The sequence below is a fragment of the Neopsephotus bourkii genome, unplaced genomic scaffold (genome assembly GCF_033783945.1).
Source record: "Neopsephotus bourkii isolate Nb327-2 ecotype Australia unplaced genomic scaffold, CSIRO-AGI_Nbou_v1 NB_1768, whole genome shotgun sequence".
Classification (NCBI taxonomy): Eukaryota; Metazoa; Chordata; class Aves; order Psittaciformes; family Psittacidae; genus Neopsephotus; species Neopsephotus bourkii.
In genome coordinates, this window is record NW_026902242.1 from 6,308,863 (window position 1) to 6,335,900 (window position 27,038).

Sequence of the window (27,038 nt, forward strand, 5' to 3'; positions counted from 1 at the left end):
AGAGACAGAAGCAAGGAATGTTTTATCACATCTTATTTCAAATTCCTGCACCATCAGTACTCTTATTTTCTCTTCTTTTCCTCTGCTTTCCTCTATCAGCACCACCACACCTGTGAACTGAGTCCACATTCCTGGTAATTCCTGAGTCCACCTTACCTACTAATTCTGCAATGTAAGAATTTCATTTCCTTTCAGTTTTAAAGCTAATATTGAAGTCCCTATTTAAGTAGAGGTACCCAAATACTTTGTATTTCTGTTTCAGTTCTAAAAATAGGTCTCAATTAAGGAAGTGTTTTGTAGTGTGCAGCTGCATAAATATCTATGCAGCTCTCTAAAATATCATGCATCCCCATGTATCATTTTAAACTCTACAAGTACATAAATGGAAGAAATAGTCAAGCTCTTCCTTCACATCTGATCCAACAGAGAGACAGGGAAAAAGATGGTGTTGAAAACTTACCAGGGATTTTGTGCGATAAAACCTAACAAAGAAAGGGAGAGATGTCAACAGGGAGTAATGGGATAAAACAATCCAAATACTTAAATGACTCAAATATATCAAAACCAGGGGGGAAAAACATGAAGAACACATAAACACAACATGGGTGGTTATGACAAGAAGAAAGGCAGAGGGGTTTCCTCTGACAATATATTATGGGACTGTTCTTTCAAGATGAGAACAGAGGATACAAAAATTAAACAGACCACACCACATCGTACTATGGATAGACTGAACACTTGTTTGACCCCTGTGGTCCTTGAAATGACTACCAGTTACATATTTTCACTGCTGACTTCAAAGGAGTATAAAAGAAATCAGACAAGGTATCAATACTGTACTGGCATTCAAATGTGGTGTTCACCTCTGTAATGCAGTCTATGACTGACTTTGTATTTGAATCTACAGGTAATTGCACTCAGGAGTATGTAATAAAGTCCCAAAAGCAGCATCAAGTAATCATGTGGAGGTTTGTAGGCACGTATCCTAAGAGCACACAGCAACGCTAACTGCAGTGTATGCTCTCATTAATTAATTGTACCTTTCATGGAAAAAATGTTGATTAGAACAGGAAATTTTTCTCCTTAGGAGCAAAAAATACTCAATTCAAATGCCACATCTGCTCTGAAGTAATAACTCCTGGATGTTATCACACACCTGTCCACACTAGCTCCACAAACAGTCTAACATCTCAAAATGAAACTTGTTCAATTTTCTAGTACAAGGATAGAAACTGTTTCACAAAAACCTTACACTCCCAGAGGAAAGAAAAAAAGTTTAAAATACTTTCTGAACTCTACAATAAAGTTTAAAAAAAGCTTCTTTAGAAGTTTATACAAAAATCTAGAAAATACAGAAAAAGCCAAATAAGAATCCAAGACAGAGAATGTGCAGAGATTTTAATTATTAGCACTCTGGAAATAAAAGCTGAAAATATAAATTTATGTATGGGATTTTCTTCCTGCCTTTTGGAGTATTTGTTACATGAAACCACCACCACAAAAGATCCCTGCTAAACTCCAGTCATGCATTTCAAACACCTATAGCTGTGTACAAAATTTGGTCTCAAAGCACTAAGAAAAAATTACAACAAGGTAATCAATTTAAAATAAAAGGCAAAAGAAAACCAGTGTTTACTGGGCAGATGGCGTTCAGACAGAAGCTCTTTCCTTAGGAATCTTTACATTTTTCTTGGTCCTTTCTGTAGCAGCTTTTAGTCTTACACCAAAAAAGAAAAGGAAATATGAAGTATCTTTTCAGTCTCCAAAATGCACAAGCCAGTCCACATAAGAACAATGACCTTGGGTCCATATGTGAAACTACAAAGATAGCAGAGAGAAGCTAAACAGCAGCGCTTTTGGGAAAATGGTATGTTTACAAAATAACAGGAAGAACAAAGTAAGTAGGTTATGCACATAAACAGTGAGAGAAGTCATCACCAGTAAGATTACTATCCTGATCCCTGAGTGTAACTGTTCTGTGTTCTTCAAACAAAACACCTTTTACAGTGCTGCTTGAGCTGTGCAGAAATAGCTAAGCTCAGGAATGGGAAACTGCAGTAATTCTCTTCTAGGAAGTTGGACCTTAGAAAATCTGTAAAATAAAATAGCTGGTAAACTGAATCAGTGACTGGGGGGAGAAGGGGGTAGTGAAGTCTCTTCACTTGCACAGATAATACTTTCATTCAAATACTAACAGAAACAGAGACCAAACCCAGAAGACTTTCATGAAAGAAGGTGGCATAATTGCTATTTCAGAAAAGCCTGTGTAAGAGGATGCCACTGCTACTGAAGTAATCCACAAAAACAGATCTGTTGGCAAAGTGATGCAAGATACCAGTTCTGCCAAATGTATATTTTAAGATTATAATATCACAACCTTGTATCAGGGAGCAAAGCTCATTTTTAACCTTAAAATTTAACCAAAAGAAAAAAGGAAGCTTTAACAGGTATAATCCCATGTCAACAGTTTATTTTGTGCCAGTTAAAATACAGTTATTTATTTAGTACAAAGAATACACCTTCATTAGACTAGTCTCTATTGCTGGAATACATAGCCCTTTGTGAATTATCTGTTGCTACAAGATGCAGTTTTACAAACGTCAACGTGTCGTGAACGTGATCAACTGCAACACAAGCACTACATTGGAGAAAAAGGTACAAGCAGGCTGAGAACCACCTGGCTTTAAGAATAGCAGATTCTTCATCTACTGAAGACGGGCCGTTAATTAGTCATTTGTCTATTAATTAGTCATTAATTAGTCATTACTCCATCAGCAGTATCCTAATTTCAGGACAGCACATCTATGAGGCTGGTTGTGCCACTGTATCAACACATTCGTACAGGAAACAGTAGGGGTTTTAAGTTCTTTTACACGATGTCTACAGTGAATGCAGTATGCATGACATACATTCGACAGCGAAATGAGCAGCAAAACCCGTTATTCCTGCTATCAAATACAAACAAGTGAACCTTTACAAAAGTTACAGCAGTTTTTAAACAAAAGCCTCATGTATCTATCATACACTTTTATGAAATCTTAACAATTTTATTTTTGTGAGGGATAGATTCTCTAGAAGATGGGTGTGATTTTCCACCTTTCACTAGGAGGAAATTTATTCAGACTGATGGGAACTAGAATTATCACACAATATCTGGTTAGGAAAACATTACCCAAAACAGCAGGGTTACCAGCTGCTACCATGGAGATGTTCAATTCACAGTAACTGGCATCAAAGAGCTATGGACTGTAATAGACTGAAAAATTAATTTGCTTTTCACTCCTAAGCTCAAATGCTCCTTTCTGTGCAAGAACTGCAGAACAAATCCTTCAGGAAAAATATTCTGATACTCTAGGTCTAGCAAATGCAACATTATTTCTAAGATTTTTACTATGGCACTTCAAACTAAGTCAAGCTAAATGCTAATTAAAGCTCCCCATATTGTTCTTTTTCATATACCGCTGCTAACTTGTGTTTGTTAGATAATTTGTGATACCTGCTGCTTCTAAGTATTCTTCAAGAAAACTTTGCCATACCTATTCCTTACTTGCATTTTAACTTCTTGCAAAAAACCTTATTCAAATACCAACACTGTATTAGTTATTAATTTGGTCAATAAAATACAGTGCAATGGGTTAAAAATAGCTTCTAGTATTTCTAGCAAATAATTACTGTGGAATAGATCTCTGAATTTAAGTGCTATGGCTTGCTACAGATGTTGCAGAGATTGTACCTGATAGGACAGACTCCTGCAGAAACTAATGCAGCTTCAATCATTGTGCAAAACACAGACAGACTTAATTGCCAGTTATTTCCATCCAGACTTAACAGGAACAGGCATCCTCATGATGAAATTGTAGACTGAAACATACATAGTTAAGTATTCTGAGGGAGAAAGACTATATTCCCTGAAAAGAATTCCGTCACACAGGGAAAAGAAAATGGCAAAGTGGGTGAGAAGCAGGCAGCATGTGAAGAACCCTCTGAGCAAGCAAGATGTTTTTTTCAGACAGGAAGCAGCAGTTGCATCTCAACAAAAAAAAAGGCTGGCAGGATTGCACCTGCTATTTAAAGCCTCCACTGTTCCAGTTTTATAATGTGAGCACAGAAACTGTGACATTTAATCCTAGCAGTACAATTCCTCATTGTGTAAGAGCCCTGTTTGAAATTGCAAATGCAACACATACTGGAGAAATGACAAATCTACCGTGCTTATGCAGGTGATTGGTATGATCGGACTTTTCCTCCATTCCCTTGGAAGCAAAGGATATTCCTGATAAGCTGGGAATAGTGTGAGAGAGAACCTACCTTTGCTTAAAGATCTCCAGAACACAACTGCAGAGTATAAACCAATTTAAGAAAAGAATTGTCTTGGGTGAATTTAGCTTTTCATGCTCCTAGTCTTCACACCATATATATACTTGTGAGTTTCTGGAGACCAGGGACTTCCAAAAGGAAAATGGCAATCCACAGAAATCCATATTCACCAACAGTACTGATATTCCTAATCACTAGATTTATCAAACTAGCCAAGAGAATAATTATTTTGAGAATGTATGTATTGCCAAAGAGAAAACACCATATACAATCATTAAGTAGAAGGAGTTTCTACTAGGGAAGCAACAAAGAGTCACTGCTGTTTGAGGATGTAAGAGCATAAAGTGTAATCTGTAGGGAAAAGACATCTGATTATCCAACTAGATCAGCTGACCTGAAATAAGCAAGTTTGTGTGTTCCTAAGACAGGTTTGTGTGGCTTAAAAAAAAAAAAAAAAAAAAAAGGACAAAAAATAAAAAAAAATAAATCAATTAAAAAAACCCCAAACAAAAAACCTCAAAAAAACCCAAAACACAGAAACTCAAACACACACACACAACTCCCAAACAAACAAACACTTGAACCCAAAGCAAACAAAACAAACCTAACCTTTTTGTCTAACTCTATCAGCTGGTCCAATTTAAAACTTCATTTCTGCCTACAAATTATGCATGGCCAAGAAAGCGCAGAAAGCAGACATAAAGAACAGACAGGATTCTTTCTGAGCAGGCACAAACAGCAAGCAGTAACATACTGCACAGTAACAAGCTGCAGACCTGATCAACCTCTAGAAAAAGGGACATCTTGCTAACAGTTTTTAGAGCTTGCAACTATGCTATATACAAGTGTGCTTGACACTGTCCATAGTATTTTACATGTGTACTAGTTCCTTGCTACTGATTAGTTACAATTCAGAAAGGGGAATTTTATCTACAGATTTAAGACACTAAATTCATCTGTAGCAGAAACATCACCACAAACCTGGTTTGGACTTTTCAAGTGCTTGAAAGAGCATCTTTCAAGACAAAGCAACTCTTTTAGTCTCAAAATTATATTTAGTATTGTGCAGTCTTCTGTTATTAACTTGAAAATTAGTATTTGGGTTTTGACATAATGGTCAGTCAGCACTCAGGATAGGTGTAGGCATGAACAATGAAATACACTATGTAGATCAGGTTTTGCTTGATATAAAACCCAAGTATTCTCTAACACCCGTTTCATTTAGACATAAAGGCTGATGTTTGCAAACACATCAGGCCTACTTACGTCTCCTCTGGAGAACTTAGAAACATGATCTAGGGAAATGCACCTTCAGGAACAGTAATGACAAAGCAGGTGGACAAAGCCAGGCTGCTTCAGTTTAAGGAGTGTAACAGTTACCTGTATTACTTTTTAAAGCAAACACTTTGAACCTATTTTTATTGTGCATGTGCTTTAAAGCTTTACAAAACTACCTGCACGATCTAATTCAGGATTGCATAATTTTGAAACAAATAAGAAAGCAGCAAGCTAATTTGAAGTCCATAAATGTGCCACTCGGTAACATTATAAATGCTGTATAATTACAGACATTGACTGAAATTATGTATGAATGTATAACAAATTCATATATATCTATATATAGAGGTACCTTTTTACCTCACTCCATAATCAGGAGCTTTGAAGACACTGACAGCATGCTATCACATCTACCATCTTATTTATCATGAATTTTCACTGCCTGTAGGAGGATTCCGATTAAGTACGTAAACTTTGGTGATGATTAAGTTGAACAAACTGTTAGTCACTATGGAATGGCCAAATATCTATGTCTGGAAAACATTCCATTAAACATTAAGAAATCTTTCTAACCCAAATAGAATAGTATGCATTACCTCCAGCATGTTAATAGTTGGAAGAAAACAAACTAAATAAAACCCCAGAACACTGATTTTCGATAGTCTTTTGAAGGGTCAGTTCCTTATGTCATACTTGCTGGTGTACAGCTGAAGGCAACTGAACATTTAACTACTAGGATTCACTGTTCTTTTGTTTCCCCTTTGGCAAACCAGGGAAATTCAGTATCAAAAAGAACAGAGGACAAGCCAGGTGGAAGAAACCTCAGAAGTCCTCTCAAACAGAAGTTTAACCTCCTGCTCAAAATCATTAGGTCAAAGCTGGTTTCTCATGAGTTTAACCAGTTTTATTTTGAAAACCTCCAAGGACAGAGACTGCACAATACTAAGATTAAGCAAAGCTCACATTCTTCTACTGCACTGGTAAGTAAACAGCTTAAAAACAAAAAACAAAACCAAGCAAACAGAAAAGCAAAGCAAACACCAAAAACCAAATGAAAACCAAAACAAAACCCAAACATCTTTCCCCACAAAAAATGGCACTTTAAATGTGTTTCCCGCTGAACTAGAGGAGATAAACAAAAATATTTTCCTTTTTAGCACTGTTAACTTTACTTATTTCTAATGGCAACATACCTGGAACATCAAATGAGTTTCAAACTTCTGGGGATTCCCATTAGACTTGTACTTAAGTGGGGAATTACTTACCTGTGAGTACCATTTACACATCAATTTGTGCTAAGTATCTCCAAATGTAAAAAATAAAAATAAAAAATTCTCTGGTCAAAGAAAAATGTTTTACTTTCATCTAAACATCTCTGTCCCATCCCAGGTCTAGTTTCTCCCATGGAAAGCTGAGGGTGGCTGAGGGGAAATCAGTTCTTCATTGAATTTAAAGAAGATACTCAAGATTTTTCTAAACCTTAAGAGTACTGATTATTTATGAAGCCAGGAAGAACCTTAACCACTGATGAAGAATAGTTCTCAAGAAGCATTCAGCCTTTTTTTAAGCAAGGAAGGATGTTAGTCTTGCAATGCAAATTCTCAGTGTCAAGATGGTAAATATTTATCAGAGGTACTCCTTTTCTTAAATCTTAACACTTACAGAAAAATAAAGAGGCATAGGATGATCTTGGAGAAGATAGAAAGAAGGCAGCTCTGGAGATAAGTTAAAATGTAAAGTCTGTATAAATATTTAGACTTTTTTTCCCCTAATGTGTATTACTATTAATAATAATAGTAATAATTGGCTGGATCTTGAGCTACATATTTTCATCAAATAATTCAACTTAAGAGTTAGAATAGCTACAGTTAAGCCAGTAATTGTTACAACTCTTTGGAAGTATTTTTAAAGTGACAGAAGTATAAAAGTAAGGTTTTAAGATAACATTTAAAATATTTGCATGCTCCATCATTCTAAATGAAAAGGCAAAGAAAATAAAGCTATTGCACATATCCTAGAATATGCATCTGCCAGCACACACCAGGAAGCTGGGTTTGCTTTTTACTAACTAGTATTATTCTTACCAGTTTTAAACAGCCAAGGGAACATACTCCTCAGGTTTTTTGAATAGAAATTCTAAGTTTACCCTCTGAGATCTTGGGGACTTGGTAGAAACACCTATTCCAGTCCTGTTACAGCAAACTTTCTCAGGCAAGGCTCGTTGGCCATTATAAGTTCTTCAAAAAGTTTATTCTGACGAGTTAAAAAGTCCACACTCATTTACTATTAATGGCCAAAACCAGCTATAGCTAACTCTGTCTTCTAAGACAATATATGCAAGCTACTTGCAATCCTTGCCTTATCTATACCAGAAAATGATAATGTAGTGTCGTAAGTGCGTCTTTCTGTGCCTATAGTTATACCTGGAACAGTGCTACCTACATATCTTAGCTGGAGAAAAATCAATTTATACACAATATGACAACAATTAGAATTTTTAAAAAAGATACATAACTAACCTGTGCTTTAAATTGTTCAGCAAAAGCCAGAACTTTACATACTCTGCAATGTCTCAAACAAATGTTTTCCAGAAACAGAAATACCAGATGCTTCCACTGACATAATAATGACAAATAGTAATTCAAACTGTCTGCGATGGAAGAAATATCAAACTTATTAAACTGGGAAATGTTTTTAAGATAAAAATATTTGGAAATTCATCCTTTTCTCCTATATACTACCTGTACTTCTGATGCTTACAGCTGTGCTTCTTTGAAGCCACAACACTTAACGGCCAAACCAGTTTTTAATTCTCGTATTTTACGGAGGTCAGCATTTTACAAGTTTTTAATCTATAAAACTTCCAAGACAGTTACTTTACCTACAATGCACACATGTACTTTCAGCAGTAAAAATAAAAATGTCTTCCTTTACCTGTAAGTAGCAAAATTAAATGACAGTTTGTATTTTCACTGTGAAATGAGTATCAGTCACTTGGAAAGTTCTGGCACCGTACTTTGAGAACATGTTTGCGCACTTAAAATAGTCACCCACTTTTTCCAGAGGCATATAGCATGTTATATGCCTTGATTATACTCTCAACTGAAGCAACCCAGAGTAGCATTAGGTCTGAAGAGTAATTATCAGTTATTGCTACTGCCAATATCTGCTACTGCCAATATCTTTTCTGAATCCTTGTACAAACTGTTTATTTATTAAGTTGGAGTTTTTTCATACTGACACAGCCTCCACACTTCCCATCCCTTTGCTGTCCTTCTCCCAGCTACATTTCACCCAAGTTTGGTTTTTTATCACGATTCTTATTTATCCCTTTCTCGTGGTTTGCTATACAATCCCATTCAGCAGAGTTTCAATTTTGACTCAGTGTCTTCCTAAAAACACATGTGATGAGCAGGACTAGGTTTCTCATTAGAATGTAAGGCCAGGCAGGTATAGAAACATGAAAAAAAACTCCGTCGCTACTTTAGGGAAGATATTTGCAAGCTATCTCCCCATCTCCCTATTCTGGGTTATTTAAGTATGAGAACTGCAATGTTATTCATATGATAAAATGATGCAAAGTGCCTCACTACTAAAACGGGAGCATCACTCACAAGCTAAATGTACTATAATAGGAAATAACTGGATTATATGGAATTGAAACAATGCAAAAGAAAATAATCAAACTCTTCACAAACTATCTATGCTTACTTCAATCCACAAAAGCTTCTAGTACAGTAACTGGAGGATATGAAGAAAAAAAAGGCAGCAGGGACGGGGGGAAGCGGTCCATTTAATCCACATGCAAAAGAAAAATGGAATCAAACGGCCTGTGAGGTAAGTTTCTCAAGACTGACATGGATTATTTTCACCAGGGAATTGTGGGTTTTGTTTTTTGAAGACTTCTAACCATTTATTCTGAAACACCTTATTTCACTAGTTGCAGTCTATTAGGAAATAGTATCTCAGATGAAAGATTCCCTAAAATACAATGTCCAATTCTGCCCACATAAGATATTATCAAAGTAGATGAATTACTAACATCACCTGCATAAAGAATAACACCAGATGATTTTGTTTCTGTTGAGAACTTCTGATAGGGCAAATACCCGTGAGTAGGATACTAACAGGTCACCACCCCTCATGCACACAACCTGCATCGTTTTCCAAATTACACCTGTGCCAAGAAAGGAAGACCAGCACCCCCTTATAGTCAGTATTTAAATGACACTGCAGCTCAGGATTTCCTTCATCAAGTACCAACCTCATGAAAAAGTGTTTTTCTTTCTCAGTAAGAACGTAGGGTTTGAGGAGAAAGCTCAGTGCTGCATCAGTGGTGCTGTCAGTGAATCCTGACCACTATGTATTGTGCTATATTATGTTTACTTCTATATGTAGTTATAACAGATGAAAAGTTCTCACCACAGAAGTATTTATACTAGTAAGCCATAAAAAAGGCTTCAGAGTTCAGTATTTAATCCCAGAATGGTATGGGCTAGAAGGGACCTCAAAGCTCATCCAGTTCCACACCTTCCACTAGCTCAGGTTGCTCAAAGCCCCATCTAACCTGGCCTTGAACACTGACAGGGATGGGGCAGCCATACAATTATCAAACACTCAAAAGGAAATAGATGCAAGGAATCCTAATGACGCAGTCGGACAACTTCTGAAGGAAGTATCATGTATTTCAGCAGCACTAAGAGCTGGCTGCCCTGTGAAACACTAGGGGATTTTAACATTCCTCCAAGCTTAACAAAATACTTACTAGAAATATTAACCTTTTTAGTGTAAATTTGCCCTTGGACTCCAAAGTGAGAGATATGTGATTTAGCTTCAGGACAATTTCCAGGGAAGAAAAGATTTCAGAATTGAATCTAAAATAATCTCACTCTCAGAAAGTGCCTCTTCATTCCTGTCTCACAAAAAGTGTGGAAAGAAGAGTCTGGTATAACTTTCTTATAGCATGATGTTGTGGTCATCTCTCATGACCTCTTTTACTCATTCTTTGAGAATTACATATATTCTTACTTATCAACTCTTCAGGATTGTTAAAACATTAGATTCTAGTTGAAAAACAGACCTCAGACTTATTATGTTGTATTTTAATGATATTCAGAACTGAAGTTCATTATAAACCTTAATGCATATCAGATGCAATCACCTACCGAAGAAGTCTTCAATACCCTCTAATTCTTGTGGCATCATTTTAGGGAGCAGAGCAAAGCTATCATAAAACTACCTCCTAATCACTATGTCTAATTGCACAAATCAAGGACCTCAATTATAGTTGAGCAAAATAAAATTTGTCCCATCCAAAACACTCCACAAATAGGAACCTGATGTAAGTCACCATAGCAGGAAGTTTCTCAACTTTCAGATGGGTTTTACATTTCACACAACTACAGTCAGAGGTTTTTAATGAAGTCTACTTCTAATAAAGCTTTCTATACAGAGAAAAGGAGGATGCTCCAGCCTTGAAAGACACAGAGATAAAACTGAGCTGCAAGTTAACACTTACACCCTTGTTGTAGCCTCAGGCAAGAAGAGATTAGGTTCTTGCCATCTAATGTAGGTTACACCCACCATTCTAACAAGCAGCAGTAAGAGCTCAGAAAGTTGTACATGTGTTCACACTTTAACTCCTTAGTGTTACTTTACTTTGGGAAACGTGTGGCAAAAGATGCTAGGAAAATATATTTTGCATTATAAGATCCATTTATGAAACTGGGAATTGTATACAATATTTCTCAGTCTCACTATGGCAATGGAGGGGTTTCCTAATGAGATGAAAGAGTAAGACCGTGTAGAGAGCTCCCTATGCAACCCCAAAGAAGTGGCATCAGAGCTGACAAAACACATCCAGCATAATAAAAAGGCTCCTGCATCACTGATTATGCAGCTGATTTGAACTGTTTGTAAAGAAAAAACCTCTCAGTCAGTATTAACATCCCATTAAGCGAGTTCCCTACCATTTCTAAAACACAAAAATCTTGAGGCACAGCAACTTAAGAGTGCAACTGTAGCTCAGAAGACTTGGCTGCAACTTGTCGCACTCCCCCACCCCAAACTTTGTTGTGGCAATGAAGATTCATGAAGATCAGAGACCTGCAAGATAAGCTGGCATACTAAAACCCACCAGCAAAGAGGAGATATAACTGATTTAATACTAGCATCTTGAAACAGCTCATCTTCTTTAAATTAAAAAATTCAAGGACTTTTCTTCTCTAGATTGATATTGTTGGTGCCAGTATCAGCCAGGTCTCTTCTCACCCTGGGCTTTCATTCTGAGGGAAAAGTCCTAATATTTATTCTTGTAGGGATACTGCTGTGGACTAAAAGCGGATCAGATAGACTTGAAACCCTAACAGTACAAAGTAACAAGGCCCCACAAACAAACACTAACTCTCCTTACAAGAAACACAGTATCAACACACTCACTGTTGAACTTCCTGAGTTTACCTTCCCTACTGAAACAATGAAAACAAAAGAAAAACCTCACATAAAAGTAAGAAAGATGGAAACAGCAACAGCAGGGCATTTTTTTCCCCTCTTGAATTATCCAGTGTAGAGTTCAACTACATCCCAGGAAAAGGTAAGTTTTAGAAGCTACCTGATTCAAAGACTAAGAGCTAGCTACTGATTTACACTTCAAAGTGAGGGAACAAAAGGAAGATGTAATTTTGGTTAGTTCTGGCCCTCAGATTCCTTTTAACTACTGAACACACCATCTCTAAATTTTAAAGACAGGATTTGCTATTTGACTGAGGAAGTGCATACCACAAAGTCTAAAGAGACACTTCACTTTCAGACAGGAAATTCAGAGTATAGAAACCATGCCACACATTTAAACCACAAAAGACATTTTATGGTATTTTATTTGCTGATGAAGATCCAGAAACAGAAGGGATGAAGGAAGAAAGGAATAAATCAAAAATACTTCAGTTATTTCAGTATGACTAGCTGTGGAGGTGCTTCTTCAGAACTTGTGAGCCGATGAAAACTAAGTTTCCTGTAACTGCTTTGACTTCTGCATGTATATACACATACAGGTAATTTTGTAGGTGATGCAGTTTTGCACTGGCGTTATGCCCAAATGGAAAATTCCAGGCAAAACAATGTTATTAAAGACAGACAAGAGACTTTCCTTAGAGTGAATCACATACCAGTAAGAAATTACATCTTATTACAAACACCAAATACTAAATCCAGATAGAATGTAAAGGAATGATGACTGCTTTTTATTATTCAAACTAGGATATTAAATACCTTTTGTCAAATCTACCATGTTGGCTAGAGGATTATTTAGTGTATACTACATCCAGAAAATAGGAAAAACTGATGTACAAAGTGTCAGATCTTGGGTTAGTATCTTTTAGAGAGCTGGGTAGAGTCACCCTCACAAAAAGACCTATGTAGGGCAGAAAACCTTCGAAATCCTGGGAACGTAATGCTCATCTAGACTTCAGACTGAAAACTTTACAGTCCTCCCAAGCACACTTTTCTACTGGATTTTGTGCATGTGGCTGTGAAAGGAAGAAGGAAGGATGGACAAAGGAACCAATACCACTGAGATGTGTTTGTAGCCTCCTCACCCATCATGTCAAGCTTAGAGTAATTAAGAAATCATGTGTTTAATAATGATCTACCAAAAGTGTTCTCAGGGATACATGACTACAGACTCAGTACCCAGCCACTAGTCAAATCACCATTAATTTCTGAACAGAAATAAAGGGACATCAAGCTTTAACTGCATACATTTTTTTCAGCAGATGTTTTTAGCATTACTAAAAGCCATCAGTGTATATGTTGTCACAGAAATGGGGACTGTTTACGTGAGTTCTGGCATTAACTTTAGTGTGCAAATGCAAAACTGAAGACCTGATAGTGTTTTGTTCTAAGTGCCATTACTGGAAATGCCTCTCAGAGCAACAGATTCACATGAAAACAACATATTGCTATCCTATAGCCTCTTTTCCGTATCTTGTTATTAAAAAAAAACATTTTTATTTTAACATCGGTTAGTTTCCTACCAGTGTATTTCAGCAAATGCAAACTGTTCTATGATCATCAAGATGGTAAAACATCAGAAGTTAACACAGGTGAAGAATACCAGCGCAGAATTAAGAGTACAGCACCTTTACTTCAAGAGAAAAAACAGACAGTAGTAATTGGGTTGAGGGGAAGCAAGCAGGTCAGTAACTAGGACACTCAATGTCATTTCCCCCATCTTCAAGCTCTTCGAAGGTAATTCACTTTAAGATGAATTACTCAAAGATGGTTCCCCATAAACCTCATGCAAAATGTATTCACGGGTTCAACTACCCAAAAACTTGTGTAGCCTAATACAGACAGCTGGAAGAACTACAGCAAAACCTTAGTAAGTCCCATGTAATTTACGGGTTCCAACTTGATTTCCTAATCCTCTTTGGAAGGTGAGACTAGAATTGATGTTTCAGACCAGTTTTAAGGAAAAAATTTAATCAGATAATAGAAATAAATTACACTAGTTCATTTCAGTGCAAACAAAAGCACGCGTCACAAATCTACAGAATTCTGACCTTTCCATATCAGTTTACCCCAGTATCTTTAATGCTCTTTATAATTTACTCTAAAAGCATTCCTTAGCATTAAAGTCCTCAAATCTGTTTTGTTTTAAAATATTTTTAAAATATGATATGAAAATATTTGTAGGAATAACTACATATTGACACTGCAACCCTGAATTATAAACTTGTTTATGAATACATGAGTGTAAAGTGATATTTACATTTGATTTTTATTATTCTGTGTGATAATCTGAAGAATCCCTTACCATACTAAGTGAAGCTTTGGATCTAAACTACACTGTAAAACGCCTTCAACTTCACAGCACTGATAATAATCAGAACCCCTGAAGCACAATTTGTGAAAGCAGGAAAGAACATTCCTTAGCCTGGTATTTGATGTAAACACTTTTTGTACATAATGAAATGTGTTTCTAATGGAGTGCCACCAGAATTTTAACTTGGAGATGACCAACACTGGAATGGCAATGGTATGTGTATTTACATCATATGAAGGCTGTACTAAGCAAAAGTATTAGAGGTCACATTCCTAAATATGTAAAAGCAGCATGTATGTGGAGAAGCAAAAGGGTGAGGTTGAGTTTCCTAAAATTTCAAACAACAAACTGAAAGCTAATATTCTTCACCAAGAAAGCTAACAAAGTGTTACCTTACAGCTCTTTTAAATAAGTCTTCTGATCCTATTTCACAGCAGTGCTTAGGGACCAAAACTAGATCAAACTTGCATGTGTTGCAGAGACATCCTCCCACTCCCAATACTCAGGGGTTTGGGTATTATTTTCGTTCTGTTGTGGCAAATTTTTTTTTCAGGGGATGGTGTTTGGGTTGCTTTGCTTTTCTGATTGTTTTTCTTATCTGACAGTAAAAACAAGGAATAATCTGTCCTGTCCAATTTTACCCAGAGACACAAAACTTTTAATCTTCTATGTAAATTAGAAATATTTTGAAGTGTACTGTGGGCAAATAAACAGAAGCAAATACGTTCTTTATAGAGCTATTTTGCAAACTAAAAATTATATACTGAAATGTATAAGGTAAGAAATTAAAGCATAATTTTATTTGAGATCTAGTCATAACTGTAATGTTCAAGTAAGCAAGGTACCAGAAAGAACTGTATTACAAGTTCTGTTCTCTATGGCCCAAATTAAATGTTTTACTCCCACTTTCTGAAGGTCGTAAGAATATAGAAGAATTGGAGGGATTTTCATAATCTTGAAGACTCTGCATGAAGAAAAATCTCCATTTCCTCTACACAGTCTAAATGAATAGTTAGTACAAAGCTGGAGGAGAGTACAGAATGTGTTTAGTGCAGAATGATTTGTCTTTTAAAGCATCAAGCAAAACTGTTTGGGTCCTTCCAGAATAACAGTTGTAAATGATATAGCCTAGCAACCTGCTTGCCACCTCCTGCAAAGAATACTTCTACTTTCATGCCTACACACAGATTGTTAGAATATCATCACTGCAAGATCGCTGGAACCCAATGTCTTCTCAAAGTAGTGGTATTTAGAAGTAATGCGTTAGCAAAACAAGAGCGCTTAAGAGTCAAGAGAAACAGGGAGAGCTCTAGTTCATAGAACACATAATGCAGGTCCAAGTCGGAAGCATGATTTAAGAAATAAAAACAAAAAAATCCACCTTAGTTTAGGAAAGCACTTAAAAAGCTCCCCCCTAAAACTGAAATTCCATGGTTTTACTGTATACCTTCTTTGCCATGTATCTGCATGTCTACAACCCTCAATCTCATAGCAGTCTTTAATATATTCTATTATGTACCTTTGACATCTTCTGCAAGAAAGGAATGGTTGTCATAAACTGTTGTTATCACTCAGTAAGATTGCGACAACAGAAAGCTCGAGGCCAGTGGAAAGGCACCAGAAGTTAGCATACACGGATGCAGGACAAAGAACTACTGAACTGAAGCTAGGATCATCTGCATGTGCTATGCTTGATGTGATTAAAGTCACTTGTTTTCTCTGCCTAACTGCTCTCCTCCTCTTAAGGACTGAGGAAAAGTAACTATCTCGCCTCTCAAGAAATTATAATGAAAGGCACTCCCATGAAAAGAATGGAATCCTCTGCATGAAGATGTGTGTTCTGAACTGAAAGCGGTCAGAAAGATTAAGTTTTGCAGAAAGATAAATGTATTCCTGATGCAGAAACAGCTGTTTCTACTAACATTAGGAGTAGGAAAATGTCTTTATATTCACCTCCATAGGTTAGAGCCTAAGTGGACAGAGTAAAGCTATTGTGAACTGCAGCCTATCAAATACTATAAAGCACCTGCACCTATAGCAGCAGCCAAACAAAAACTTGTTTGGAGGATTTAAGACAAGGATGTAATAAAAACTTGTAGACAAGCTGATACTTCTGTACTGTGAACACCTAGTTAAAAAAAGGTTTTACCCCTCCTGAAATACCCCAATCAGTACTTTTGGTACACATACCTCGAAGAATTCTCTCCTCATGGCAACGTAGAAAGTCCCAGATTCTAACAGTGCCGTCGTCAGAGCATGTAGCAAATTTATTATCCGTGGGTGAGAAACTGTTACATGAAGACACACAGCAGGGGAAAGAAGTCAGCATTTAACAGATTATCTATGCTTCTCAGACAGGGCAAAATAATACTTAATGTGTTATACACCGAAGGATGCATTTGAACATAGGGGCTTTAAAGTGAATACAGTGCCTGCCAAATGACACTTCATTACAAGACATGAATTAAGCATAGGATTACTATTGCATTGCAGTCCCGTCAAAAGAGGAAAAATATTCCACAATTTATTCTTAGCACCTTCCTATCTATGACTGCACACTGTAGCACTTGCTCTGCAGGATGAGAAGCAACATCAGTATGATTTGGGAACTGACACCCTAGATTTGCATGTTGGGTAATACCGTGACACTGCGTAGAAGCACAAGAGAATAGTTCTTAGGGAGAAAAAAACCACCCTCCTCTTCATCCACAGGTGCTTTGCAGCAGAGAAGCAAAAGTAAGGGAAAGCTGGTCACAGGAAAATGCTAGTTGGATTAACTGTTGGAAAAAAAATGTATGTAAAACAAGTGTACCACTTATTGCAAAAGTAATTTGGAAAAAATCTCTCTCATTACACCCCATCAACACCATGAAAAGAATCCTACAGACATTGAAGCAGCTTCCAGATTGAACAGTCAATATTGCTTGATGAAAGTCACTGGAAAAGCAAGAGGTTATTTAGCGATGTGATTAGGGCCAGAACACCTCCAGCAACTGAGGCACTCACTTCCTTTCTTGTGCAGTGAAAGACCAGGATGGAGCCCTTGCAAAATCCTATATCTTTATAATCAGGAAAGGGCTTAAAATAACAGAGAAATTCAGTGTATGGGCCATGATAAGTCAGACAGTAACTGAATTCAATGTAAGCACTTCTCAAAATCAAACTCTGGCAGAAAATGCTGCACCATAAAGACAAATGGTGACTTTAATGGGTTTGTGGCAATGAACCTTTACAACCAAGGGCCAGCACCTAAACCCGAAGAAACACTGCTTTAACTTCAGTTTGGATCTGCAGCTTCTCTTCAGGCTTACTTTAAAAACACTTCCATATCTTACTAAAGATTATGTGCGGGTTTGCTTTAGAAACATCGTTCTTTTACATCTCACTGATAGTATCACTTTAGATTCCATTTTTTTTTATATAGACATTTGCACAACTGAGGCATCAACACTGAACCAAGAGAAAACCCTACAGTCTTCTTTTCAATGGCTTGCTTACAGTTTCAAGCTTGAAGAACCCATTCAATATTAACATTAGACTTCTGTATGTGGCAGTCTGCGTGGGTATTTAGTATTACTGGAAGTCTTGGCTTCACCTAGCCAAGCAGTTCTTCACTTTATTTAGTGTTTTATTATTTTGTGAGAACTATGCAGGTGTTTTATTTCTGAAGGCTTTATATTTTATTCAGTTAGATTATTAAAGACTGAATTCTTTATTTGGAATGAAATTGTCGTCTTACACAGTGCGTATAAAAAGGAATAACTGATACACATTGTCACCATATTAAAATGAAAAGAATACCAGTGCAAAATGCGGCAGACAAATACATCTCTAACATATTGCAGAGGCGGATACTGGGACAATACTAAGTCAGAAAGGTGCCAGCAAAACGGTGAGAATGTGGAAACAAAAGAAAATATTGTGTTTATGTGGTGCAGGAAGTTTCCCAGAATCTGACAGAACCCATGCATTTCTGCACCCAGAATACACTTAGAGAACAGTCTAATCATGGCAATAGGTACTACAGAAAATGGTATATTGTGTATAAACCTGGCCTCTCTAATCGCCTCCTTATGTGCCTGGAACATCTTGACGTTGTTCATGTTGGACTGCCAGTATTTCACATATCCCCCGTGGTCTGCTGTCAGCATCCACATATCATTGTGTGACCAAGTCATAGCCCTTACAGGGCTGTCGTGAGCCTGTAAATTCAGAAACAAAACTTCTAGCAAACATGTTCAAATATTACCTGGCCCAAACACAAAAGTTAGTAAAGCTCCCACTTAACAGCTGCAACAAAGAAATGAACACCACAGTGATGATCTACTTAGATTCATGCTGTTACTGCAGCAAAAAATATCCCTTACTCTCTATACAATGGTCTCTTAAACAATATATGAAGAGTATTTGCATTGTGTTTCCAAAATGGCTCTGTTTTATTTACAAATATTGAGAGTATATTCTTGAGAACAGTCAGTATAGCATATGAAGATGGAGTGAGAAACATTAAATGAACTGCCTTTAGCCACAGTCTGACATGGAATTAGAGCAGAATACAAACATAAAAGACCCATAAGGCCCCAATTACCACACTTAGACCAGAGGAGCATGATGAGCAGGGTGAAGATGCTTTCCTAAAACATGCTCCCGAGACATCAGGAAATACACAGAGATCTTGACAGATGAATTTACCTGCAATATCGTTTCAAAATTGAAAGTCAGTCCATTCCATAAAGTGAACTCTCCACTAGATGCACCAGTGACCAAACGTCTCCCCTCAGGAGTCCACTGCAAAAGAAAAGAATAACTAAACTGTGTAAATATAACATTCAAATATTTCTCCACAATTCTACAAATAAATCACGAGCTTCTTCCAGGGAAACTGCAGAACTGCAATTTTTTTAATGATTTTCTAGATGATGTGAGACAGACAAAAATACAGAACTGTGCCAGAAGGCTTTTGACTTTAATAACAAGAGGACAAAGCTAACTGTAAAAGCAATGAAAGAAAATGTAGTTGTAAAGAAACAACTTACGGGCACCAATACATTTCCAGCACAATATCCATACAAAACAAGGTTGCTGACATCATGGAAAAGTTAAAAGATGCCGTAAGAGTCAAACAGCAGAGACCAAACTACCTTTTCTTCTGAGAATCAAGATATATTAGCCCCTCAATAATGGGAAGAAACAAAACTAACTACGAAAAGCACCTCAAACTCAAGTGAGGTAATTATTTTGTACTCAGATCTTCCAATTTCCTAAAACCATCCACAGAAAGACTAGACACAGAAGCAGTCAATACATTCCACATGCTGGTTTTATTTGGAAATGCTTTATCTGTTCTTTCTTGATTCCATTAAGAATATCACTCTAACACAAATGAAGACAATACAACTAAGTGAATCCAACACTATACTCACCCTAACAACAAACACTGGGCATTTTACTTTATTAGTAGATGTCCGAACAAATTTTGTTGTTACAGCATTCATAGGGTTATTCAGCATTCCTATAGGAGGGACCAACTGTGAGAGAACAAACAAAAAATTTAGTAATAACATTTGTAACCAGAAACTGCAAGAAAAGCATATCTACTGAACACCCATTTTTGGAAAATCAAGTTTTTCATTTGCAGGGATATTATTCAAAAGTCAGCATGATTTACCACCTCAAACATCTAGAACTAGCATCTTTGCAAGGTTAGTGCATTACGAGAGTTCTTCTTTTCCAAAAATTAAAGCCTATCCAATTTCAGATTCTCTTCTGACCTGGTTTCAGCTCGGACAGAATTAGTTTTCTTCCCAGTAGCTGGTGCAGTGCTGTATTTTGGCTTTAGTCTCAACACAATGCTGACAACACACTGAGCTGTTGCTCAGTAGCACTTACCCTGATCAAGGACTTCCCAGTCTCACATGCTCTGTCAGTGAGGAGAGACACAAGAAGCCACAGGACACCCGACCCAAACTAGCCAAAGGGATATTCCACACCACAGCATACGACACTCAGTGTAGAAACAGGGGGGAGTTACCCAGGAGGCAGAGATCACTGCTACTCAGGGGCGGGTAGGGCATCAGTCACCAGGTGGTGAGCAATTTTATCATGATTCACTTGTTATTTTCTTGTGTTTTATACTTACTTCTCCTTTTCATTAAAATTATTATTATTACATTTACTATTATATTTTAGTTTTTTTTCCCCAGTAATTAAACTGCTCTTATCTCAATCCCCTGTTTTACCTTTTTCTGACTCTCCTCCCCATACCACAGGGGCAGCTTGGGAGAAGTGAGCAAACAACTCACTGGCACTTATTTGCCAGCCAGGCAACATGTGGGACATGAGTACCAACAGAACAAGATAATGCAGAATCAAGATAACCTTCAAGTCTTTAGGGCCTCTTGTGAGCAAGAAAGATAACCTCAGCTGACAGACAACATCTTTCAAATTTCCTGGAAAAATTTTATGCACAGATCATCATGAAATGGAAACATTTTACTTACATCATTATAATACCCTGCATCAGGCTGGATTGCTCGCATATCTCGCTGGTCTCTTTGCCATACTCTATTCTGGAAGAGGAAAAAAAAATCCTAGTTCATACCACCACTATACTTCATTGTTAAGCAACAGAAAATAAAGGAACACACTGACAGCTTAATTGGGAAATTCCAAAACACTCCAAGGATTTTACATGAACTCAGTTAAAAGACTTTGGTCTCAGGACACCTGTAGAATTTGTACAGCATAAACAAACGATTCAAGAATGCTTGAAGTCTTCATTTCAGACCAAAGCAGCTCTTCTAAAATTACAGCTTAACAACATGAAAAGAGCAGCCCCATGTAATAAGGCACACAACTGTAACAAAGATGACTGGTTCTTTGCTGCCCAGAGTAATAGGTACTCTAAAAGCTATCAAACTTTTTCAAAAACACTTTACATGAATTAAACATGAAATTATTTCAGCTTTGTGCTGTGCATTTTAACAATTCGGATCTGTGTACATATTAGCAACAAAAGCTAAAATTCTAGGTAAAACACTTCCAACAGACACTACTACAGTTTGCTAGAATTTCTTAAGCCAAAAGCAAGTTATGTTTTTAATAGTACCACATCAAGTTAAATCAGTCAAACTGAAGTAGGGGCCAAATTGGGATTCCGGTGTATCCTGATTTTGTGTAAAGCAAAACCCACAGATCTGATTTTTGGCTGTTTTTCACAAACAGAAGTTTGAGGGTGCTTATTTCTGCCACACACACAAAAAAAAAAAACATCCAAAATGGTCCTGAACTACTAATTTTTTTTGGGGGTGACGCCATTTCTAAAACGTAAGAGTATGTTTCAAATGTTTGGTTTCTAAACAGATCTTTGTAGGTATTTTATTATTAAGAAAACCTTCCAAATGTCAACAGCTACAAGCTATAATCATGCACAAGCCACATAAAATCAATTTTATCATGTTCTTGCAATGCTGCTGTTGAGATTCCAACAATCCCTGTATGTACAGATTTGATTCTATTTCTTCTGAGTTAATATCCAGAAAATATTGATAGTATAATTGTACAGTAAATCTTGATCAAATTTTTATATTTAAAAAATTACTACTACCCCATCAGGAACATTAAATAAGCATTTTTACAGGGACATTTATTCAACAAAACTTCACTTGAGGTTGTTCTTTAGATATTAACTGTACAGAGAGGGACCTTCAGACACCACAGTGCAAGTTTCAATGCTATTTAGTAGAATGATGAGAAAACATTCTTATGGTGCCCTGGTTTTGGAGGGGAAGGGGGTAACAGTTTATTTCCCATTTCAGGAAATTTCTAATTCAAAATAAAAATAAGAACAATTACTTTATAGAATGAGGTTCTATGTTCACTGAGAGTCAGAACATCACACAAAACACTCAAAGTGCTCCAAGTTGAAATTCCAAGACAGAACGTAAAAACTGGTGGATACACACATGACAAATTCAGCTGTGTGCATGTGCAGCTTTATTACCAAGGACCAACCGCTTTTTATTCATACTCTACCAAATTTACAAGCATTTGTCATTTAGTTTGAAAATGCAGCAGCAGATCTTCCGGAATTCTAGACTGTTCTTTGGACATGGAAAAGCACAATTACAAATGTCAGGCAAGAAAAGCTTTCCAAACAAAACCAGAAAATTAACTAACCTCCAAATACTTAATTACAGAGGGATTGTAGTCTATGGTCTTCCGGTTCACAGCTTTTCTCATCCGCTTTCCATCAAAAGTAAGCTGTTGCATTGCTTGCTGCTGTGCAAAATCAGGTCTTTTGTAGAACAACTGCCGAGGTGCCTGGTGTTGGAACCTCGGCATGTGGAAAAATCGGGGCGGGGAGCCAATTTCTGTGGCCATGGCTGTCTTGTTTCTGGAAGTCTGCAAAAAGTCAAACGCTATGTTACTTAATAACAATGATAAAACCTCCACATTAGTATCCACACTACATTTACAAGAATGAGTAACAACTTCATGAAGAACTGTTTATTGGGAAGAAATATCTGCAGGTTCCTTGAATTATTCTTCCCCTGTGTCACATAACAGTAACAATTAAAGTGGTTAAGTACTTTCTTCTGTAGCAAGAACAACTCTGTTTTGAAACAGACCACTGTAAGTTTGCATCACCACCCCTAAGCTGGAAGTGTGCAGGAAGAGAACTCCTCAGTAAAAAATAAGCATAAGTAAATGCAAGCAATGGTAAGATCGTTCAACAGAAGATATTTCACATTCAGTACACACCAGGAAACACCATATTAGTTACAAATTCATTTAAATATTAACATGGAAAAAAGTTTTAAATGGCTGCCTCAAACCCTTTTTCTAGAACCTGAAAATAAAATTACATTCCCTTTACATAATTCATGGTAAGCAAAGCATACCTCTAGGTATACTTTCAATTCCTTCACTGCAAAATAAATGGATTACGTATTTATCAAGGTTTGGTGAATTTATTAAAGTTTGGTAACAAACACCACTTTCTCCCAACAAAACCCACTGAGGATGTTCAGAAATATGTAGGGCATGGGGGAAAAAATATTCAATTTTTTCTGACAGAGGAAACTGAGGCTAAATTAATTTTTCAGGCTGCAAAATCCTTTAATGAGATTATAGCAACCTCTTCAAAACTGAAAACTGTAACATACACTGGCTTTGAAGTACATACTGACTTCATACTAAGCAGTGCTACACTCTGAAGCAAAGAAAAGCTCAACCTTGATTTTTTACTTTTACCCCCTATTTTGGAAATAATTTTCAATTAAAACCTGTCACTGTCATTAAGGGAATGCAGAACTCCAAGCAACCCTTCCTTTGTATGAAGGCTAAAGTGTTTATACAAAGTATATTTAATAAAGATTAGAACTAGAACTGGTGGTTTGTTGGTTTGTTTTTTTTTAGGTTGAATTGATCTGTTTCATTCATTAATGGACTTCCCTATTTCCTTCTAGCCTCAATTTGAAAGAGTTGGAAAGTTGGTTCAACTGCCTTAAATTTTATCTCTTCTTTTTTGACCCAAATAACTGAAAAACATGCCATTTTTTTAACAGCAAAATAAAGCTAGAAGTACTAGACATAAAAGGGGTTTTGAAAGTAATGCACAGTTTGATTCTTACTAAGAGGTTCTTTGTAACTACAGGGAGCAGTTTGCATTTTAAATACCAGTCAGATTTCTGGCACAGGGAAGGTATTAACCTTCACAGGCTTTGCAAACTTGGAAGTCACACACTCCTTTCCACTGGTAACTGAAAGTGTGGCAGGCCAGCTACAAAAACAAGCTATGACACCTGGCTGTTAGCTACACAAACAACTCTGATGTACAAGGGAAAAACCAAACTAACACCATTACAACTGTTCTCCATTCAAGACAAACAAGTCCAAACTAAAACAGCATGTTTCCTTAAATAAGGTAAGGAAATTAAGACCTTTGGCAGGAGTTTCATCTTCTATTAGACAAATTCTTGGTAACTGTAAAGAGACCAGCTTTCAAACAAACAAACCTTCATCTTGGGGCTGAAAGGCTCACTTGTCTATAAGCTGCCTAATACCAGGTGGTCTAGTAAGATGCCATGTCTTCCTCCCAGTACCAGCACATCTGTAGCACTGTAACACCACAATTACTACAACATTAAGCTAATCTGAAACAAGAAAAAGACATCAAAACTTTTCCATGCACGATGTCAAGTACCCCTAACACAATTAACAGATTCTCTTGCAACTTGTCAGAAGGTAGCTAACTTGTGCAGAAAGTTTCAGGTGTTAAATCTCAAAAGGTAAATTCAAAAAGATAGTAGTGCTTTTATACCAAAAGATAAGGCAGCTTCTTCAAATGAGCAAAACAAGCTGGCATCAAACATTAAAGCCCATTAATGGCCTTTTTAATGTAGTTTAAAAGCTTATTAATTACTTGGGTTAAAAAAAAAAAGGGGGGGGATTTCCAGTACTCTCTCTTAAGTCTAAAGATACACACTCCTATACCAACCAGTGCTTTAAATAAGAGGGAAAAAGATATTTTTTCAAAGGCACACACCTGTACTCTCTTACAGGCAAATGCAAATATATTTCAAGAACCCAGATCAAGAATGCAAAGATAACTGAAGCCTCCAAAACCACTTTGATCAGCTGTATTTGCAAGAAAAAAACAAACCAAACAAAAAACAAACACAAAAATGCCTTTTTAGAGAAATACTTCAAAGCAGTAATTTAATTCATTCTCATTTTTCAGAAAACAAAGTCTCCTGAAGAAAATTTTTCAATTACTAACACAGGTGAATAAAGCATTAGCTATGATAAGGATAAATTTATCACAAGCAGTGTCTATCTTTGATTTCCATAAACAATATCCACTTTACATGCAATCAACAGCAGCAAAATCTATTGTTTAAAAGGTGACCAAAGGCATAAACACATTAATTACACCTCTTTGTGCCTCCAGACCCTTCCAAGTTCACGATTATGGCAGGACAACACATGGCATCACAGCTTCAACAATATGACAAGGGAGATGACACAGGATTAGGAAAACGAGGGGTTTATGTTCCAAACTGTTTCTCCAGCTTTTTAGATCACTGCCTCTATCACAGAAAGCCTCCTACTTACAGCTATAAATGCCCAAGTCCATTTGCATACATCATATATATATATATATACACACATATGAACAGATACATAAAAAAACTACATACACACAGATTGACGTTTGCAAACAAGTAAGCTTTAGAAATGAAGGTCGGGAGGGAGGGTAGTGGTGGGTTTGTTCAGATTAATTTATCAGATGAACCTGGAACATTTATTTCTAAAGGTTTCTACTCCAGTCAAATATATCCATTTAACATTTTAGTTACCAGTATCCTACTTCTTCTTTTGTTGCAATAAACCAATGCCTCAACATGCTCTCCTGATAGAGCTCATACCAACTTAAAGTATTTGATTCCGTGCGTCTACAGCTAAAGCTCCTGCTGTATTGGGAGCATGAGTAGAAACATGCAAACAAATACTAGAGGACAATGTATAATCCACAGTAGTAACATCCAATTTCCTTTTTTTTAAGCAAAGTACCAAACTTGTATTTTATTCGGACTCCATCAACAAGGGTCAAATGGAAGACTATTTTTTCCTTACCACACAACTAGAAGGAACAGCAAGATTTTTCCAAGACCAGGTACAGGTCAGCTCTGCCACAAATATCGCTTTCAAAGCTGACTAGATTTCATACAGTTGGGGGGTAGGGTGAGGGGTGGGGGTTGTATAAATAAAAGTATTTGGGCTATAAAGAGAATATGTAATTAATTCACTGAGCAAAAATAGAGCCATCCAGTAACACTAGAAGGTAAGTAACTGGGCCTAGTTTTCAGTTCAAATGACAAAAGACAGACTTAAGAAATGCAATCAATTTGTGGAATAAATGAAAGCACATCTGATGTGAAACTGAAGGCAGGATTAGGACCAGATGGACAAAAAAAGGCCCAAAGACAATTTAGAATAAATTCAGTAGGAGTGGGGGCAATTACAGAAGCAAAAACACAATTACAGAAGCAAAAACACTGAGAAGCAAGGTCAGTCAAGAGAGAGTAAATGAGAAACCCAAAAAATAGACACAGGTTAAAAAGCATGACAAATAAAAAAGAATTGAGTTGAGAGAGAATAGGACAGAAGAAACTACACAACGTATGTCAAGGAGCTTGTGATAGTACCAAAGATGTCTACTGCTCTTCCTTAACCATCAAACACACACATAAACAAGGGCAGCACAGTAACACAGAATAGGTGGATTGGTGGAGACAAAATGAATGGGATAATGCATTTAGTAACATTATTATTTTATCACCTTGTTTGGGTATAGCTGTTTTTTGATATCAAATTTAATACCTCGGTAAGTTCTGAAAATTTACAGATTTGGGCTCTGTTGCCTGAAATCATACAACCAAAGCAATTCACATAGAACTTGACTAAACAGAGCAAATTAGGCTACTCCAACCAAAATAAAACCACCAAGGTATCCTCCTACACTGTTTTAATCAGGTAAAGCTTGAAGAACAAGTGTCATGGTTGTTATTGAATGCATCACTTCTTACAGATAGTTCAATACTAAAAGAAAATACAA

General features: G+C 36.7%; 1 protein-coding gene across 4 annotated transcripts in view; it reads right to left on the bottom strand.

Annotated features, from left to right (window-relative positions):
- Window positions 1–27,038, bottom strand: part of WDR33 (WD repeat domain 33) — a 68,450-nt gene that overhangs the window by 28,858 nt on the left and 12,554 nt on the right. For all 4 annotated transcript variants that reach the window (XM_061379147.1, XM_061379146.1, XM_061379148.1 and 1 more), the window contains exons 2-7: window positions 22,595–22,819; window positions 20,917–20,985; window positions 19,840–19,944; window positions 19,109–19,204; window positions 18,467–18,618; window positions 16,607–16,704 (exon numbers count right to left, since the gene is read on the bottom strand). In XM_061379147.1, the coding sequence (XP_061235131.1) occupies window positions 16,607–16,704; window positions 18,467–18,618; window positions 19,109–19,204; window positions 19,840–19,944; window positions 20,917–20,985; window positions 22,595–22,798 (724 nt within the window). In that variant the 5' untranslated portion in view covers window positions 22,799–22,819. The remainder of the gene's footprint in view (window positions 1–16,606; window positions 16,705–18,466; window positions 18,619–19,108; window positions 19,205–19,839; window positions 19,945–20,916; window positions 20,986–22,594; window positions 22,820–27,038) is intronic.